General features: G+C 48.4%; 6 protein-coding genes across 6 annotated transcripts; 4 read left to right on the forward strand and 2 right to left on the reverse strand.

Annotated features, from left to right (window-relative positions):
- Positions 1-59: 59 nt before the first annotated feature.
- On the reverse strand, positions 60-2,162 carry FSST1_011241 (spindle pole body formation-associated protein-domain-containing protein; the record flags this gene model as incomplete). The annotated part of the gene is made up of 2 exons (XM_083234353.1): positions 60-2,047; positions 2,105-2,162. The coding sequence occupies 2 exons, from the start codon at positions 2,160-2,162 to the stop codon at positions 60-62; spliced, it is 2,046 nt and encodes a 681-aa protein (XP_083080937.1).
- Positions 2,163-2,880: 718 nt separating this feature from the next.
- Positions 2,881-7,981, forward strand: FSST1_011242 (serine/threonine-protein kinase GCN2; the record flags this gene model as incomplete). Its single annotated transcript, XM_083234354.1, has 6 exons — positions 2,881-3,093; positions 3,159-5,288; positions 5,349-5,690; positions 5,740-6,739; positions 6,791-7,209; positions 7,265-7,981. 6 exons carry the CDS (start codon positions 2,881-2,883, stop codon positions 7,979-7,981), a joined length of 4,821 nt encoding a protein of 1,606 aa, XP_083080938.1.
- Positions 7,982-9,436: 1,455 nt separating this feature from the next.
- On the forward strand, positions 9,437-10,168 carry FSST1_011243 (ubiquitin-conjugating enzyme/RWD-like protein; the record flags this gene model as incomplete). The annotated part of the gene is made up of 2 exons (XM_083234356.1): positions 9,437-9,502; positions 9,560-10,168. The coding sequence occupies 2 exons, from the start codon at positions 9,437-9,439 to the stop codon at positions 10,166-10,168; spliced, it is 675 nt and encodes a 224-aa protein (XP_083080939.1).
- A 786-nt stretch (positions 10,169-10,954) lies between these two features.
- On the reverse strand, positions 10,955-13,937 carry FSST1_011244 (uncharacterized protein; the record flags this gene model as incomplete). Its single annotated transcript, XM_083234357.1, has 7 exons — positions 10,955-11,629; positions 11,688-11,956; positions 12,011-13,330; positions 13,378-13,533; positions 13,582-13,663; positions 13,719-13,775; positions 13,836-13,937. The coding sequence occupies 7 exons, from the start codon at positions 13,935-13,937 to the stop codon at positions 10,955-10,957; spliced, it is 2,661 nt and encodes an 886-aa protein (XP_083080940.1).
- A 1,968-nt stretch (positions 13,938-15,905) lies between these two features.
- Positions 15,906-17,216, forward strand: FSST1_011245 (uncharacterized protein; the record flags this gene model as incomplete). Its single annotated transcript, XM_083234358.1, has 3 exons — positions 15,906-15,985; positions 16,140-16,866; positions 16,923-17,216. The coding sequence occupies 3 exons, from the start codon at positions 15,906-15,908 to the stop codon at positions 17,214-17,216; spliced, it is 1,101 nt and encodes a 366-aa protein (XP_083080941.1).
- A 1,475-nt stretch (positions 17,217-18,691) lies between these two features.
- Positions 18,692-19,487, forward strand: FSST1_011246 (HAD-like domain-containing protein; the record flags this gene model as incomplete). Its single annotated transcript, XM_083234359.1, has 2 exons — positions 18,692-18,700; positions 18,759-19,487. The coding sequence occupies 2 exons, from the start codon at positions 18,692-18,694 to the stop codon at positions 19,485-19,487; spliced, it is 738 nt and encodes a 245-aa protein (XP_083080942.1).
- Between the last annotated feature and the right edge of the window lie 226 nt (positions 19,488-19,713).

Below are 19,713 nucleotides of genomic sequence, written 5' to 3' on the forward strand. Positions count from 1 at the left end.
CCTTCCCCTGCTCAGCACAGTCTTGGTATCTCATATGTACAGTAGACTGATTATCTTGCTCAAGGCCGAACATTCTCCTTGTCAAATCCCTTTCTTCCGCGCATACGCTTCTTTTCTGCCATTCTCTGCTCAATTCGAGCAATTGCTGCAGCTCTGCGCTCGGGTGGTAGTCTCGATGCATTGGCAGTAAATACGCCGTTGTTTGGATCGGGACCTCCGAGTCGTGCATAATGATCCTGGAGCAAGTCGATCTTTTCATCCATCTTTTCCGTAGAAGTGGTTCGTTTTGACCGAGCAACTGACTTGGCAAGTGCGGGTAGATCAGGAACGGTAATCTCTTCAAAGTTTGGTCGACCGGGAGTTTCACCTCCGTTTTCGATGCGCTTGGTAATTTCCTCGCCAAGGTACGCTCGATTTCTTGGCGATCGCGGAACAAACGGTTGCCATCTAGGCCGCCCAATGTCCGGCTTGCTACCGAGGCTTGATGATACCATGTTGGACGTACCGATATCGGATTTACTGACTCTTGGGACAGCGTCGTCCGAGAACTTCTGACGCAGCGAAGGAATATTGGGGTCTGTAGTCTTGAGCTCCATTGTGTCTCCTTCCAAGTCACTCAGGTCGAAGCTTCGTCGGGCCATAGTACGCCTCTGGTCTCTACTGCTTTCATTTGATGGAACGTTTCTCGACTTTGGACCTTCTTCTGCCAGACGGCCAGCGTCTGATTGAATATGCCAGCTCTTCGGTCGGGCAGCATGGTTGTCTTGCTCATGAGCAGCATGATCTGCCACTTTAAGCGTCTTGACCTCCTTCTTGAGTTCTGCAATCTTGGCGTGTGCCCGTTCCAATACTGCGTTTGTATCTGCATTATGGGCTTGAGTTTCGTTGCGATAGGCCTCGAATTCTTCCTTGAGTATGCGCAATTCTTCGTCCTTTTTCTTATTTTCTTCTCGGGCTTCGCGAAGCTGGGTACGTAACTCTTGCGCTCTCGATCCTTCGCGCAGAGGTTCGTCAACAGTCATTTCTTTCGGGCTGGTTTTCGTCTCGCTGTTTGCCTCAGCCTTGGTAGCTCGCTTTTCGGCCGTTTTGAGCTGGGTTTTCAGAGAAGATATTTGTTCGCGAAGATCATCGACTTCTTTAACTTGCATACGAGCTCGTCTCAATTGACTCTGTGTTTCCAGAAGAGTCTTTTGAGTCCTTGGTGATGTCGTAACCTGCCCTTTACGATCCTTCCAATTTGGATCATCCCCTCGTTCGCAAAGGATTTTTTCAAGCTGGTCTTCCAGCTCCTGCACCCGCGTTCGATATTGCACGGCCAGGGCTGTTTGCTTGGTGAGTGTTGACAGAAGATCAGCGCTGCTTTCATCTGACCTGTCTCCACGCTTTGATGCGATTTTAGAGGCACCTTCGGCGATCTGCTTCTCCATCTCAATCACCTTCTGCTGTTCGTCTTTGAGCTTTACTGCAAGCTCATTCGCCTCCGCGTCCTTCTGTTTCGCGTAGGACTTTGCCAATTGCTTGTACTTGAGTAACTTTTCCATCTCGGCTTTCGCATCCTCGTGGTACTTCTCAAACTCTTCCTTCCAGTATCTGCCCGACTGTGAATGAGGCTCGTTAAGATCGATCGTGATGTCGTGTGTGCAGTAATCCTCGTCATCGGCTTCTTCCCATTCGTCTGAGGAATTGTCTTGTTCTTGTTGCGCTTCGTTCTTTTGATTGACTGACTTTGATGCTTTTTCAAGAGCTTCATTCAAGCGTGTGCGCTGGCGCAATTCTGGCTCCTTGTTTACATTGGCGTTTTTCTTGACATCTTGACCGAATGATACGCGTTTCCGTCTTGTCGTGCCCGTTCCTGGAGTAAGAAGTATTCCCTGTGGTCGCTGTGGTGTCCGGGAGGATTCCTGATCCATCCTGGCATTCTTGCCTTTCCCTGATGCTCTCGTGGATTGATTACTGGGTCGCGCTGGTGTTCCAAATAATGCGCTTTTGAATGCTCTGGCAGCGAATACGGGCGCAGGAGTGTCAGGCACGTCGATTTGAGTTGTATCTGGTTGCGAAAGTTAGCTGACTTGTCATTAAAGTTTCCTGGGCTAACGGTGCGCACCTCCTTCATTGACTGGCTCTGGCGCGTTCTCTCCGCGTCTCAACATCCAGCCCAACATCTTGTGATAGAGCTGCACGTGAACGAGGGGCAAACGGTTATATTTAGTGAAAGAAAAGAGTTCGCATCAGCGATTTTGAAAGTCAGAACAACGGCATTTATCTTGAAGTGATCCTGTTATGTTGTTGATTGTTCTGTTGTGGCAGGATGAGATTGGACGGGATGCGGTTGCAGTTGGATGTTAATGTTGACTTTCATTTTCCTTGTGTTTACTTTCAGCTCTGTAGATCATGGCCAAGCAAAAGCGGACAAAGACCCTGGCGCGTCCCCCACCTCCCGGTCCTTCCAAGGAACCTCCACAGCATGGGGACCTGCGCTAATGTAAAATCAGGCATTCCTGCAGCGTGTGCCAGGCGGTACAGGTGACTTTAAACACTAATTGGCCGCCATAAGAACTGCAACGAACCCCTCATCAGCCCTGTGGCCGCCTGTAATTCGATGAAGCGACACCGCCTTTATAAGAGCGTCGCAAACTTGAGTTGGCAGTTGTTAAGTGGAAATAAATGGACGGAGGCAATGGGCAAAGTATTAAAACTACCCCGCCACTGCGACTCGACGTCAGAAGGAGGCTTCTCTTATCTCTCATCCATTTACTGGATGACCTTATAACAACCATTCATCTCAATTTAATATTACTACCATTCGCCGTCATGGCTTCTTCCCTGTAGAGCGTCACGGCTTTTGCTGTGACTCGACTCTCCTCTGGAACCTGCGCAAACATGGCGGGGAAACAACCTGGGGTATGGAAGACGCCCTTGACTCTCAATAACGACACCAATGACTCAAGCTTCCCCGGTCTCCAACCTACTGCGAGCCCGGAGGTCAACAACAAGATCGAATATGAAGAACTACAACAGAACGAGATCCTTGCCCTCGAGGCTATCTATGGCGATGACTTTGTTATGCATTCGGAAACCCAAAGTGCCTGGAAGGTAGAGTCCTACGACGTCCCCCACTCCCAAGCTCCGACTGAGCAACCAAAGCTCACGCCCTATAGAAAACCGAACCACACTTTGACATACGGATAAAGGCATCTAAGGATGAAGACTTTGCTTGTACGGTGAGCTTTGTCATGACTGCCACCTATCCGAAATCCCCACCTCTTATCACATTGAAGAAGTATGATCTTAAGGAAGTCACCCAGTTTAAGATCCAGAAGTTCTTGGAGACGAAACCGAAGCTCTTCGCGCAGGATGAACAAGAGATGATCGATCAGATCGTTGAAGGGGTACGGGATATTCTCGAGGACGCCGCGCAAGCAAAGGCTGATGGCAAACACCTACCATCCCTCGAAGAGGAACGAGAACGCCACGAAACCTACTTGGCCAAGTTAGCGCAGGAGAAGAAGGAAGCGGAAGAACGCAAGAAGATGGAAGAGACTCAGGAAGAGGAGCGTGTCATGGCTGAAATGCTCCAGCAACAAATCGACCGACAGAAACAAAAGGCCAAGGAGTCGAAGCGCCGTCCGAATGGCAACTCTCACCAGGAGCTGACCGCCAGTACAGAGACAGATGAGATGATCGAGTTTGATCAATTTTGCAACATCACGGATAAATCGGGAAATACCGTAGTCTTCAAATCTGTTGCCGGCAAGTGCGATCCTCGACAAGGGCCTGTGTCTGTCGTTTATACAGTCAGGCCTGTCTTGTCTAATGGACAAGGCAGCTTGACCATGGCACTAAAAGAGACCATATTGCGCAACACAAGCAAAGACTCTAAGGAATTCAAACTTCAACTTCAGAGTCTCGAATCTCGACTCCAAGATCTCAAGGCTGTGAAGCGAATTCATCACCGCCATCTAGTTGATGTTTTGGATTTCAGGGTCCAGGCTGGACTCGCCTCGGATCCCACTGTTGCAAATGCATGGACCATAAGTGTCCTGTCGCCTTTGGCAGAGAAGGGCCCCTTGGAAGAGCTATTGGAGCTTGCAGGACAAATTGAAATTGGCAAGGTGCGTTCTTGGACGCGGGACTTGCTAGATGCACTCAACTTTCTCCACAACAAGAACATTGCTCATCAAGATATCCATCCAGGGAACATTCTTCTGTTCCGAGAAGCCACAGGTGAAATCATTCCTAAAATCTCCGATGCCTGGTATCAGAGGGAAATCCACTCTATCAACTCTCACAGGCCAGGGCTTCCTGGATTGCACACTGCCAAGTCTGCCTATTGGTTGCCTCCAGAGATTGCCGGCACTTCAAAACCCCAGTACACCTTCAAGACCGATATTTGGGACTTTGGTGTCGTGTTCGTCCAGATGATCTTTGGCCTTGACGTACTACGAACGTACTCGTCGCCCAAGAACCTGATGGAGTCCGTCACCCTTTCTCATTCTTTACATGAACTAGTGAGCAGATTCTTTAAGGAAGACAAACAAAAGAGGCCTAGAGCCTTTGAGCTTGGATCCAGCGAATTCCTGGCCACGGACGCACCAGTTCTCTTCGATGACACATCCGCCATCCTGTCAAGTAGCCCTGCGACTTCTTTTCAGCCTATTCCAAAATTTAGGCGCGATTCAACCACCCACCGAGGACCTTCTCTGTCAAGATACACCGAAGACTTTGTCGAAGAAGGCAGACTAGGAAAGGGGGGGTTTGGAGAGGTTGTCAAAGCAAGGAAGAAGCTTGATGGCCAGATCTATGCCATTAAGAAGATCACGCAGCGGTCGCAGGCCAGTCTTACAGAAATTTTAAAGGAGGTTCGATTGCTGTCCCAACTTAGCCATCCTGCGGTTGTTCGATACTACAACACGTGGGTCGAGGAGATTCCTGACCAGGGTGATACTGAGGACGATACTTCAACCGATTGCTTTACAGAGGAGAACACTCAAGGCACTGAGTCTGCCGGCATTGATATCCAGTTCGCCACTAGTACAGGAGGTCTCGATTTCATATCATCCAACGCAGGTGTGGATTATGGGTTCGAAGAATCAGATGAAGACGAAGACGAAGACGATTCCGAAGAAGAGGACACATCAGACTCCGACGATGAGTCACTGGATGAAATGTCTATCCATCGAGTTGTATCTCCAGACAAGGAAAGAAATGCCATGTTTCAGCGACGCGCTCGTTATCAACGCTCTTACAGAACAATACTCTATATTTCCATGGAGTACTGTGAAAAGCGAGTAAGTAACAAGGCTGCAATGTTGCCTTGTAGATGGCAGTTTGCTTACTGAAATCCATAGACTCTTAGGGATCTTATCGCCAGGAACCTTTACAAGAATACGGCCGAGATCTGGAGGCTTTTCCGTCAGGTCCTCGAGGGCTTAGCTCATATTCATGGATTGAGTATCGTTCACCGAGACCTCAAGCCGGAAAATATCTTCATCAGCAGCAGCTCGGATGGAATTGACAACGTCAAGATTGGCGATTTTGGACTTGCCACCAGTGGGCAGTTCTCGGTAGAAAAGGCCACCACAGGAAACACCTTGGAGACAGACGATATGACGAGAAGTATCGGCACAGCCTATTACTCGGCGCCTGAGGTGAGGTCGACAGTGAACGGTATATACAGCACAAAGGTCGATGTAAGTGAATCAAGCCTATCACGGCTCCTTCTTGAACTAACGAAATTAGATGTATTCTTTGGGAATTATATTTTTTGAAATGTGCTATCTACCTATAATGGGCATGCAAAAAGCCGATGTTCTTGGTCAGCTTAGGCGGCCGCAACCAGTGTTACCGTCGGACTTTAAGCCCTCGGAGAAAGCTCAGACCGATATTGTGTTGTCTCTTGTAAACCACAATCCGAAAGAAAGGCCGTCGAGTACAGATCTCCTGAAGAGCGGGAAGCTGCCGGTTCAGATGGAGAGTGAGACTATCAGACGCACTCTTGCAGGACTCGCAGACCCCAGCTCGCCCTACTATCGCAAGATGCTTTCGACCCTCTTTGCAAAACGAATGGAACCTGCCAAGAACTATGCCTGGGACATGTCTTCTGCAAATATGAGTCCTCAGGAGTTACTCAACCAGGGTTTAGTAAAACAAGAACTGGTGTCAATCTTCCGCCGCCATGGCGCTTTGGAAACCCCTCGTGGCATCATTTATCCAAAATCCACCCATTATGGCGATAATGCTGTTCAACTTTTGGATCCCAATGGCAACGTGCTCCAACTTCCCTACGATCTGACTCTTGGAAATGCAAGAATAATGGCCAAGCAAACCAACGGACCGGTCGTTCAACGAACGTTCACATTTGGCAACGTATTCCGTGACAAGCAGGACATGGGACAGCCGCTTATGTTTGGAGAAGTTGATTTTGATATTGTCACTACAGACACGCTGGATCTCGCCCTGAAGGAAGCAGAAGTTCTCAAGGTGATTGATGAGATCATTCACACATTCCCTTCGTTGTCTACAGCAGCTATGTGTTTTCATCTTGGACACTCGGATCTTTTGCATCTTATTTTTGAGCATTGCGGAATTGAGCCTGCCAGTCGGAGTGGAGCGGCAGATGTCTTGAGCAAACTGAACATTCACAATTACACATGGCAGAAAATTAGAATCGAGCTGCGGTCGCCAACTGTGGGTGTTTCAGCTACAAGTGTGGACGAACTTCAAAAGTTTGATTTTAGAGGTACGAAAGAGTGACTGCAATTGAAAAATGGATAGAACTAACATAAAACAGACACACCGAACAAAACCTTTGCTAAGCTCAAGACCCTCTTTGAGGGAAGTGATATGTATCAGCGAGCCTCGCCAACTATCGCTCATCTCAAAGAAGTTGTAGAATATTGTAAGCACTTGAGTGTGGGGACAAAGGTCTACATCAATCCTCTCAACAGTCTGAAGGAGGCCTTTTACACAGGGGGCGTTCTTTTTTCCTGCCTCTATGACAAGAAGGTCAAGGATGTTTTTGCTGCCGGCGGCAGATACGATCAATTGATCAAGGAACATCGACCTAAAGTTGGCAGCCAGTTTGGAGAGCGTCACGCTGTTGGATTCAGTTTGGCGTGGGAGCGGTTAGCAAAAACCCCGAAAGCTGGTGGACGCTCGTTCTTGAAGAAGGCTGAAGATGAATCAAATGGTCTATTCAACACTCGACGAGTAAGTTTATCCCCTGTAAGCGAAGGTGAAGGATTGTACTGATTGCATGATGCAGTGTGACTGTCTTGTTGCCAGTTTTGATGCTGCTGTGCTGAGATCGTCAGGTGTTGAGATACTCCAGACTCTTTGGGCGCACGACATTAGCGCTGAGATGGCGAAAGACGCCAGGTCGCCCGAAGATTTAATGTCGAAGCACCGCGATGAAACGTATTCTTGGATCATCATCATCAAGCAGGACTCTATCTTGAAGATCAAGAGCATGGGGCGAAAGGATGTACCGGATGCAGATATACCGACGACACAATTGCTTGCTTGGCTTCGTAACGAGATTCGAGAACGCGATTCAAGGTCGGTAGTGAAGCTCCGCGGCAACAGTACCGCGGACTCCAGCTCGGGTGATAAAGAATCTGAGCAGGAAGTCCGTGTATTGGTGGCACAAACGCGGAGCAAAAAGTTCAACCGCAGAACGGTTGTGGAACAAGCCCAAGTCAGTGCGAGCAGCCTGGTGCGATCTTTCCTCGAAGGGCCGGTCTTGGCTATTGAGACAACAGATCAGGTTATGGACCTGATGCGCGAGACATGTCTCTCGGAACCCGATGGCTGGCGACAGGTTGAACATTCAGTTACGACTACGGAGAAGAAGTACATACGGGAGATTCATGACCAGTTGGACACCTGGCGATACACATATGAAAAGAAGAACGGATCACGGCACGCGTTCCTGTATAACTTTCGCTCAGGCAACTGTGTATACTACGACCTAGGTGCGTGATACTTGTTGGAGTGTTGCAGTGGAACACTATATATAGAAGGGTACATATTGCTTATGTCCTTATGAATATTGGACGCATTGCATGAAGATGGGTTGCGGTAGAGCTTATTCGCATTGGAACTTAGATAGAAAACATTTGAATCAAACAACTCAACTCGCATTTGATCTTAACCTTGTTTGGTATTATAAGCGCTTTGATAAAAATCTAACGTGAAACGTTGATGATACCGAGATAAATGTTATATTTACTTTACTGTGCATATCTTCATACTAACCCTGGAATTGAAACAAATAATGATAGTTCGTTCCACATTCACATGTCAAGGCTCTTTGAAGCAAAAAAAAGAGTAATTAAAAAAAAACAATCAATGCTCGCAGATTTCGAGAGGGATAATTATCCAAACTGAAGTATTTAATTTAATTTTCATGAACCATCAATGTAAATAAATGCGGGAATAGACGGGTACGTAGCTAAGCGTCGTGGGGTAGGGTGGGGCCGAAGTGGAGTTTAAAGTTAAGGGACCAACAATACGTCGACGTCAGCTTTTTCACCAAAGCAGGCACGAGGAGGGGCAAAGAAGGCGCAAACAGGGCATGTGTCAGCGTCAGACATGGCATGATGGCAGGTGTGACTGCGGTCACTGGCTGCTGCGGGTTTGGAGTATCTATTGTAAACGCCCCCGGTCCCGGGACGGCGGCGGCCTGGCCGAAGGATGAATGACTCTCTATTTTATTGCTAGTTAATAACTGGAGGCAGATCAATAGACATTCTTTTCTGTTCTGTTCTCTTTCTCCATTTATTATTCATTTGTCGTCCTGTAGCTATTTCATTGTTCTGTGTGTGCGTGAATAAGCAGTAACAAGAGACGATCCTTTTCCCCTTCTTCTCCCTGTTTGAACCTCTTTCTCCAAGCATTCGCCTGAACGGTCTCGGTCGCACCCTTCCCTGAAAGCATTCGCTCGTCAAGGTTAGGTATGCTTTAGCAATAAGCAGAGCATAATAAAAAAACAACGCCCTTCACCAAAACAATAACCTTTTCTCCCTGTTATGAAAAAAGGGCAAGCGGGACCCAAACAGGATTTGCCAACAAAGCGAAACAACCGCCACTTCACACTTCACTTCGATTTTATCCCAAAACACCAAGACCAAGACCAACACCACTGTCGTTGCCGCTAGCTACCACTTTGCGCCAATCGCCGAAGCCGCAAACGCCGGCCTCCTCATCCTACTCCCGCCCCTCCTCGACCGCCCTTTCCACGCCCTTGGTTCGCTTCTGCTTCTGGCCTGATTTATTAAATTAAGCCTGACTCTCAGCTACCAACCTGCAACCAACATCTTCCCTTGGAATCACAAGTATTTTGTCCTTTCCAATCGCTCGCTCATTTGGAAGATTCCTGTCATAGGACCAACATCATAATACCGACACAGAAACCTGGATCAGTAACCAAATCATCATGGCGCACAAGCGGCTTATGCAAGAGCTCATGCCCCTTCAGAAGGAGAAGTGGGTTGACATCGAGGTGTGTTTTACAAGGTTTCATAGTCAGACGCAAGAGCTAACATGTAGTTCATTCAAGACCGACGATTCAAACCTCCTTCGCTGGAAACTCGGCCTCTGGGTCGTCAACCCCGACAGCGTATGGCACGGTGCCTATCTCAAGGCCGAGATGAAGTTCCCCAACGATTACCCATACCAGCCTCCCACTTTCAAGTTCCTGACAAAGAATATCTGCCACCCCAACGTTTATACCGATGGCAACCTCTGCATTTCCATCCTTCACAAACCGGGTGAAGATGAGCAGTCAGGCGAGCTGGCTAGTGAGCGCTGGAATGTTCTTCATGGCGTTGAGTCTGTTCTCCGATCCGTTCTGCTCCTCCTCGACGATCCCGAGATCAACTCCCCTGCGAACGTGGACGCGAGCGTCCTCTACCGTGACAACAAAGCCGATTATAATAAGCGGGCAAAGAAAATCGTCGATAAGTCTCAGGAGGACATACCAGCAGGCTCTCGAATGCCCACCACCTCCGAACTCACCACCGCGCCACAAAAGCCAATCGACGATGACGCCGATTTTTGGAACATGACCGACGAGGAATTGGACTTTGGCGGCAGCGATAGTGAGGAGGATATGGAGGATTTTGACGACGACGATGAAGACGACGACGATGTTAGAGACCGGAATTAGACGTCCTGGCGCAATAGTGCATTTCTTGGGAAGGTCCAATATGGCGGGTTAGCTGTATTCATCCTCGGCATTTTAACGGTTTCGTCTTTTCATCTGCAGTATAGCCGGTGTAGCGGGTTGTCTTTTATCATGGGCGTTAAAGATGCGCGGCCTGTTCTGGCTAGAACAGTCAGGACGAAGCATGGAATTTGGCATGGCGGGAAGCGGGGACGGACCCGCGGTCTCTGTTTTATAAACGCTGTTATGAGGAGCAAAGGAGTGTGTTTCATTCGTAATTTCTTTATAGACAGAATGCGAAATTCAAGACATTGTTTAGGTGCTAATATATATCTATAGATGGACTGTGAGGCCAATGTCCACCAAATGCTTTTCCGGCCGGGTCACGAAAGGGGACCAGGTGGTATTATCAATTGGGAAAAATCATGGCGGAATCGGCCTGTTTGGGTAGCATGAATGAATAGCACAAGATGTAAAAGGCTGGCCACTGATGTACTCTACCGTGATGAATAGTGTTTTGTATTCCTTTATCGGAATCACAACGTGAAGCGCTACTCTCTGAAACCCAATATTGCTGTCGAAAACCAATAATTCAACGTGATGCTTCCATCCTCACCTGCCTTGGATGCAAAGGCAGAGGAAACGCCTTACGCTCAAATGCTAAAGCAAGAATCATGTCGTGTCGAGAGACAGCGGCAATACCTATCGTCCGCCCATGCTTCATTTCAACAAACCAAACCACAAAATGCAACCACTTGCGCCCCTTTTGCTACGTCTCAAAGCACCACCTCAGGATGTCTCGTGCTTCTCATCTGACATGTCCATGTCAATGTCTATCAGATTGACCGACTCCTTTCTTTCAGATGGGGTTCTCGACATCGACATGAAGGGAGGCAGCTTAGACTTCTCTTGCATTTCTGGACTTCGAGGCTCCTCTGATACAGACAGAGCACTATCCGTGTAGTCGGCACCAACTGTGTTAGGCGTCAGGGTAGCCGACGTTGGCTCTGTCGTGGACGCGATCGAGGCCTCAGGTCGAGCTGGGAGCGTGGGAGGGTCGTCGTCAAGAAGGTCAGAACTATGGACGTAGTCTGACGAATCCCCATAGTCCTTCATCTCAGTAACTATGCCATCATCCTGGTCATCGAACGGGTTGTCCCATCCGTTTCTACCATCGCTTCCAATCGATGCACGGTTGCTGTCCATTGATCCAATACTGTCGGCTCGGTGTTTTCTCTTAGAAGGTGAGATGGGATCAAATGTTGGTGTTGTCTTAACCTCAACTGTTGACTCTTCCTCCTCCAATTCTTGTCGAAAAGCTTTGTTGTCCACCTTGACAAATCGCTCAAGCTGAGGTGGAAGGGGTTGCTTGGGAGCTTTGAGGGCCTCTTCAGTGGCATATACGAGCAATGGCTTGTTGGTATCGTCCCACATCTGCTTGAGCACTTGCTCGATATCCAGCTTCTGTAACGGTGTTAGTCGTCAACACTTCTATGGCTTCAAGCCCGTTCCGTTTTCTTACCTCTGCCCTGGTGGCTGATTGATCTCCATAAGGAGTATAAGCTAGTCTCCACCATTGGTCAGCTGGCTTGCTCTCTTCTCCGTCCAGTTCTATTAGGTCCTCTTCTTCACGTCGACAAACATATATTATGTGAGGAGACGTGGCCACTCCACGCAACAGGTACTTTTTGCAGGTCATGGGCTCCGGACGACCTGGCTTGTCTGGAACAGTCAGAAGCCGTCCCAGGGCTCTCTGTTTTCCCGCGACCTGTTCCATTTCGGTATCAATATCTGCAATCATATCAGTAAATCATCTTCCAGTTTTCCCCGAGCCGCAAAATCTACCTTTCATCCTCTTGTCAAGACTTTCGAGCAGCTTCTTCGAGTGCCGAATCACCTCCTCAACCGTCTGGTACTGTTCCTTCGCAACATCATCGCGATCAGGAACAGCCTGGTGATAGTCGGGGTACATGTTTGTATCAAATCCAGATTTCTCCAACGCTCGGAACTTTCCAAGCCCATCGAGATAGGTCTTGTACCCTTCCCACTGCTCTGCTGACCTTTTCAAGAGGTCGGATTTTGTCTTGGCTTTGTCGGTGACCCAAGTCTCGGCCAGGCGATCAAGTTGTTCCTTTTTCTTTTCAAGGCGTGCCATTTCTTTTTTGGTCTGGCGCCAACCGTACTGGATGCGGCGAGCCTCGTCTTTCCGCGACATCATGTATTTTTCTGGATAGAATTCCTGTGGTATTTCTATTGCGTCCTTCGGTCCATCGCCAGCGATGTCGAGTACCAAAACTTCACCCATCTCCTTGAAAAAAGCCACCTTGGAGTCTTGGTTAATCGTTTCGGACCCCAGTGTATCGCTCCACATCACATGGTCAAGTGCCTCATATAAGGTCTTGATACACTTGTACTCATCATGTGTGTGCTCTATCTCGAGCAGACCAAAAGTGGCGTCCTCTTCCAACGTGTCGCCATGGAACAATGCAAGAGAAGCCACCTGCATGATCGGTCGGATCGTTTCCATGTGTCTCTGGCCAAGCATCTCGTAAAACTGTTTCTCCATGCCACTGCTTTCGGGGCGCATGTAATCCGCCAGCACAATTATTGAGCCATGCCCACGCTCGGTGGAGTCCAGAAATGCCATTAGACGGTGAATTTCCTCCTGAAACCCAATGTCACTCTTAGACTCATTCAGGTTCCCGTCTTGCTGCATCCGTATCAAAAGGTCTGGCGACAAGACCTCTTCACCTTTCCACCAGTTTTTGTTATAGTTGTATGTTGCAGCTAGGTCGCCGATATTGATAAGGACGTTTCGAGCTATGGAGATTTCATGCATGATCGTGAGAAGTCCACCAAGTCGGTGATCATGATCCGGTGCATTGGCCACCACCAACATTGCGGGAGCGCCCGGCGCCCGCTTTCTTTTTGATGCCAGAGGCACATCCACAGATGTCTTTTTGTTGGCTGGCCCAGTGGGGACCATTGCCCAGTCTGCTGTATTGTAGGATTCGCGGTTCGCTGGACCAAACTGGATTGGCGCAGGTTCAGAAGGTCCTGTAAGGCCGGTTTCTTGTTGTGGTACTGGTACGCCAGCTTCTTGCGCTGACTCGAAAAGGGCTCGTTGCATGTCGTCGTCTTCCTGGGCCTGACTGTTTGGGACACCTTCGTGCCAGTTAGCATGTGTTGGTTGGAGAGGGGAAGAGGAATACCGGGCACATGTGCCGCAGTCCAGTCTACCATCGTACCCAGGGGAGATCGGTTGTTTGATCGGGAAGGAGGTCTCGAGGGGGCGCCATATATGTGAGACTCGGGCGGAGGAGTTACGCCTTGAATAACGGAATGATCAGAGGATTCAACATGAAAAGCTGTAGAATTTAGTCAAGGTCAAGGAGATGATCAAGGAAGAAACTGACAAATCCCAGCATTATTGGTGCTGCCATCTCTATCTGCACTGAATACTGAGTCGTCCCAGAGCTTTTGATACCTTGAACGGAACTGTACCGTTTTAGCATGCTGTCAGACCTGATCTTGGTGTAGGAGATACTCATACGCTTTCTTCCCCTTCATAAAACTGGCCGATAACCTTATTCGGATCGCGGTTGTTAAGCTATGAAAGAAATGTATGTCAGCCACAACGGGCGCTTTGCAAACGATTTCCTGAGCCGACCTTCAGGGCTTGTATAGCCAAGTGACGATCGTTTTCTGCTTGCAGACCGCAAAAGTCAATAACCATATCAACCTCCGCCTCGGAAGGATCCATGGACGCCATGATGCTGAGGTTGGTGAAGCTGTGAGGCTTATAAGTAGCAAGTATGAAGCTCCTCTCGGTTGCCAAAGCTCAATCTGTCGATGCGGTGCTCCTCCCACTACGAGGGGACGATGAACCAAGAGCTTGCCTTGAAGGACGGGTTACAAGAGGAACCGAGCGAAGGGAACAATGAAGAAACAAAAACGTGAAAGACAAATAATGAGAGCTTAGAGAGCGCTTCTGACGAAACGCACTCGTTGTAAGTTGTATGAAGGAATGAAGATGGACCACCAATTGATGAGCAGCTTCTCCTGCACTTGCAGTGGTCGCGGAGGGGTACGTACTAAGACTAACAGCGATAAGATAAGAGAGTTCTTGGCGTTGATTCACACGTGCTACCTACACGTTATTCCCTGATGACGATCTAACAAGCAAGACTCAATAGGTAGGTATTCCATACTACTAAGGTATCTGGGTAACTTCCATTGTCTAGGTTGACTTTTGGGTACCCGGTGATGGGTAGATTCATGTATCTTGTGAGAGTATAAAGAAGTTTGAGGCATGCAGTCAACAGACTCAGGGATAGTTGTCTAGTTGTGTATGCGTATATGCTTTCTGTAACGACACGAGATATTTCGTGAAGTGTTTTCTGTACAATGATTCTGGGACAAAAGACGTGTACTAAGACCATGATCTTGTGTATAACTTTGGATACATCCATTGGACATAGGTACTGCGTATGCACAAGTAGTGCATTCGGATTTATTGTAACAATGATATGTTACTGAAGGTCAATAGTAAGTTGTCTAGATTATTTATCAAAGACTACAGTTCTACGATACCTACCTACCTAGGTAGGTGCTAGGGTATTCGAGGCTTGATACATATCAGGGATGCAACTTGCCGACGCACTTATCCCGTGCAGAGCCCAACCGTACTATGTAGCTTAACGATAGCTTAGAAGGTTCTAGAAGCTTCGACAACGAGCAAGCTGGGGTTGACAGGAATAGCTGCAGCTCCAGTGGGGGCAAGCGGGCCGTCAAGACTTCTATACAGACTTGGGGTCATAACAGATATGTGCAAGGTATCACAGAGCATGTAAACGATAAGTAAAGTATCGCAATGGGAAAGATCGTAGCAGTAGGCCAAGATTCGAGTGTCTCCAAGACCCGCTCAAGCTTCCAGGAACCATCTTGAGCTTCGGAGACGAATGTCTTGGACTGGATTTCAGGCGTCTGGGGCGCTATCTCCACCACGGCTAGGTATCGTCATAGGCCACTTTACCCTGCGAGTATGTTCAGGTATCATCGATAGGTTGGGTTGAGCCCGACATGAGACTACCGCAGAGCATGACCGACAGAGTTTTAGATGTGCATATTGCAGGAATTGAGTTTTGACAGGTCTGAATAATCCAACAGTTGATCTTGGAAGGGAACATTTACTTGCAGTTCCGGACAAAACAAAAAAGTCACTGATGTAATTACATGCACATCTTTCTTTATTCTGAATGGAAATCGATCGACTCGACGTCACCCCACCCCCAGCCAGCCATCGTCCATTCCATATCAAGGCCCAGGTATCCATGGCCTGCTGCCGCTTTCCCTTGGAAGCTTCCACAAGGTCCCATGGCCCCAGTATTTCCCAGCGGTGGCTTCTCTAAATTCCATCACCTAACCATCTTACGGTCGCATGGCGTAGCTTTGAAGCATCAGTGTCAATAACTTAGTAGACTTAATCCTCCTCACCTTTTGTAAACTCACTCTTGCAACCAACACGACCCCTCCTCTCTTTAACCACCTTACTTTAATTCACAAACCTACCCTTTCACTTTTCGTTTGCTTTTGTAAAAAGAAGCAATAAACTGCCTACTACCTACCTACTTCTCATTCTAGCTTCTACTCCTCTCCCACCGCTCACACTTCAACTCAACCACATTTGAACCATATCGCATACACACTCTCAAGAGCACAACATTGACCACAAACCACAATGGTCAAGGAGACAAAGCTCTACGATACCCTAAATGTCAAGCCTGAGTCTTCTCAGGACGAGATCAAAAAGGGATACAAGTAAGTAAATACAACTTCTTATCATGCCACCGCCTCCGAATACATGGGTGGCTCGACAAGTATGAAGCAACTTGTCGTCGCAAAAGTCGCCCTTTGCGCAGTTCGAATTCACGCCATCTCTAAACGGCAGTAACTAACCACCATTATTCTGCAGGAAAGCAGCCTTGAAATGGCATCCAGACAAGAACAAGAACAGCCCCGATGCGGCTGAAAAGTTCAAAGAATGCTCGCAAGCATACGAGATTCTTTCCGACCCCGAAAAGCGCAAGATTTATGATCAATATGGTCTCGAATTCCTCCTACGTGGTGGTACCGCTCAACCCGAAAGCGGTGCTGGTGCCGGCGGCAACCCCTTTGCCGCTGGAGGTATGCCTGGCGGATTCAACTTCGAAGGCGGTATGCCTGGTGGAGGCACCCGGACTTTCCACTTTAACACCGGTGGCGGCGGTGCTGGCTTTGGTTTCAGCAACCCTGAAGAAATCTTTGCCGAGTTCATGCGTAACGGAGCCGGTGGTATGCATGGCGGCGTTGATGACGATGACATGGCAGGCGTGTTTGGTGGGTTCGGCGGAGGTCCTCGCAGCCGTGCTTCACGCACGCGATCAGGTTTTGAGGGACGAGCCAGGGAAACGACACCCGAGGTTACAACCGTCGAGCGACCTCTACCTCTGACTCTCGAGGAGTTGTTCAATGGTGTTACCAAGAAGATGAAGATCAAGCGTAAGACGTTTGATGATTCTACTCAGAAGCGGGTGCAGACCGACCAAATTCTCGAAGTCCCCATCAAGCCTGGTCTGAAGAAGGGCTCCAAGATCAAGTTCAACGGAGTCGGTGATCAAGTAGAGGGAGGTCGCCAAGATCTTCACTTCATCGTCGAAGAGGTAAGCACAAATTCATGCCAATCCTAGGTATAATTCGATGACTGACAATTTTATAGAAGGAACACCCTCTCTATAAGCGCGAGGACAACGACCTCGTCCACACCGTCACCCTTGACCTCAAGGAGGCCCTAACTGGATGGCGAAGAACAGTGACCACGATCGATGGTCGACAGCTGAACCTAGAGAAGGGAGGCCCCACCCAGCCCAACGGCGAGGAGCGTTATCCCGGTCTGGGCATGCCGATTTCGAAGAAACCAGGCCAGCGAGGCGACTTTGTTGTCAAGTACAAGATCAACTTCCCATCAAGTTTAACTGCAGACCAGAAGCAGAAGCTGAGGGAGATCCTATAGAGGCTCACTGCAGACGAACCCATTTGCAATTCTGTCCGGATACTAAGACGTGTGCTGGAAATCGATTGAAGCCAGCAACATCAGGATTCGGTTGCATTACACATGATTGGTGTTTTGGCGTTGGGGACTTTACGAATAATGAAAAGAGTGGATGTCTGATCGATGGACCTGGTCCGAGAATACAAAGTTATATGTGGATGAAAGGGAGTTGATTAGCATGTGGAATTTGATATCCATTTGATGGTTGTTTAATTAGTAGCAATTATGTCTTATATAGCTGTCTAATACTGAGGCAGGTTTAAAGATTTGACGAATTGGTTCTTTATGTTCGTTTTGGTTGGTGTTGATGTGATTGCGATGCCATGACCTGGTTCAATATGGATGGACTGATGCAAATCCCTCAAGCCAAATATGACGAGGATGTTTTTGGGGTCCACCGTTGCCGAGTTACTGTTTGCATGCAGACTTGTGATGACTACAGCATATGCACATTAAACGGGTGGTCGGTTCGAATTCTCCGTCACTGCAGCAAGGTATGTTGTCTGGATGGGATGTCCTGTGCTAATGTATGGTACTCAGAGGCTTCGATGAGAGGTTTTCTTGTCCAAGCCAGCCAACCCATTGCTTTGAAACAACCCTGGTCCATGCTACTCAAGCTTGTTAGACTAGAGGCTCAAAGAATAACATCGCTGATGCGGGCCGGTAGGAACAAAGAGTAAGGGAAGAAAATGGGTCCCCCTCTCTTAGCGTCTTGCTTAACAGGGATTCAAAGTGCAGCGATGACGACACTTGGCGGTTCTTAGCTTGGATGGAGGGGGAGGGGCATTTTATTCGTTCATTTGTTTATTCATTCGATTCGATTCGGGATCGCGAGGGGTTTTGTCTGACTTGCACGTATTCCAATCGTTGCACTTGATCGAATAGCATCAGCATTATATCGGTAGTATATGTATTTATGGATTTTGCTGGGTCTTGATATTCATATACAAGCACGCTATTATTATATGCCTGACCATCATTCATGACCCATCATCATCATGATACTTCTGTTGTTCCCCATGCCCGCGGGGTTTCTCAACCACCCTGTCTAGTACTCAGTCTTACACGCTGGATGGCTGATGCACATTCAAGAGCAACATCCCATCAATGGAACCCAGCCCGGGCAACCCCCGTAGTCTTGACTTAGTAGAAGCCCCGTTACACTTGCATGTTCCAATTACAGCTTGCTGCAGTACCATGAGCTTTTCCGTCACCCTCTGGGTTCCCTCCTATCTTCAATCAAGGAAAGACAGCTCCTCCATAAAACCTCCGTTCCCCCACACTTGCTCCATCACTCTCGTCTTCTTCCCTCACCACCTCTCGCTCCACCGTCTTTCCACGACATTCTATCTTGCTTCCCTATTTAATAAGCCCAATTCCTTCCAGAGCTTACGTCTACTCATTCTCTAAAAGTATCACAACTACTATCCGCCAAAATGCCTGAGGTGTGTTCTGTATAACCTGCATGTGCATCTCAAGCACTTAGCTGACATGTGACTCTAGATCAACACCCTCCTGTTCGACTGCGACAACACCCTCGTCCTCTCTGAGGAGCTCGCCTTCGAGGCTTGCGCTGGTCTCATTAACGAGATCTGCGAGTCTCGCCAGGTTGACATGCGATTCACTGGCGAGACTCTCATCAAGGAGTTCGTCGGCCAAAACTTCCGTGGCATGCTCACCACCCTCCAAAAGAGCTACAACATCGACATCTCCCCCGAGGACCTCGAGACCTACGTCCGAAAGGAGGAAGACGCCGTCATCGCCAAGCTCAAGGAGGCCCTGAGGCCTTGCGTTGGTGTCGATGAGCAGCTCGAGAAGCTTGCTGCTTCCGGAAAGTACACAATGTCCGTTGTCTCTTCCTCAGCCCTTCGACGAGTTCGTGCTTCCATCGAAAAGGTTGGCCAAGACAAGTACTTCCCTGGCGACGTTGTCTTCTCTGCTGCCACAAGTCTCGAGAAGCCTACCAGCAAGCCTGACCCCGCCATTTACCTCCACGCTCTAGACAAGCTCGGCAAGAAGGCTGAGGAGGCAGTTGCCATTGAGGACAGCAAGAGCGGTACTCTCAGTGGTACCCGTGCTGGAATCAAGGTCATCGGTTACGTCGGTCCTTATGCTGAGGATAAGCAGGCCGAGATGGAACAGACTTTGAGAGACGCCGGTGCTGTTGTCATCATGCGTGACTGGTCCGAGTTCCCCACTGCCCTGCAAAAGATTGAGGCTGGTGAGGTTTAGATAAAAGAAGAGTTTGTTGTTATGACAATCTGCTTTGAGGAATACCCAAATATTATGAATGTCGATCATATAGCGAAAGGGGTGTACAGGATAACATAGACCTGTCTAACTAATACAATTTTGATGAATATACTTGGCGTTTACATATCATGAGACATGGGTGACCAATCCAAGGCATGCTCTCATTTCAGTCCCATGCAACATAGTACTTGTCATGATCGAGTTC

The sequence above is a fragment of the Fusarium sambucinum genome, chromosome III, assembly GCF_050947815.1.
Source record: "Fusarium sambucinum isolate potato_lamoka chromosome III, whole genome shotgun sequence".
NCBI classification, from domain to species: Eukaryota; Fungi; Ascomycota; class Sordariomycetes; order Hypocreales; family Nectriaceae; genus Fusarium; species Fusarium sambucinum.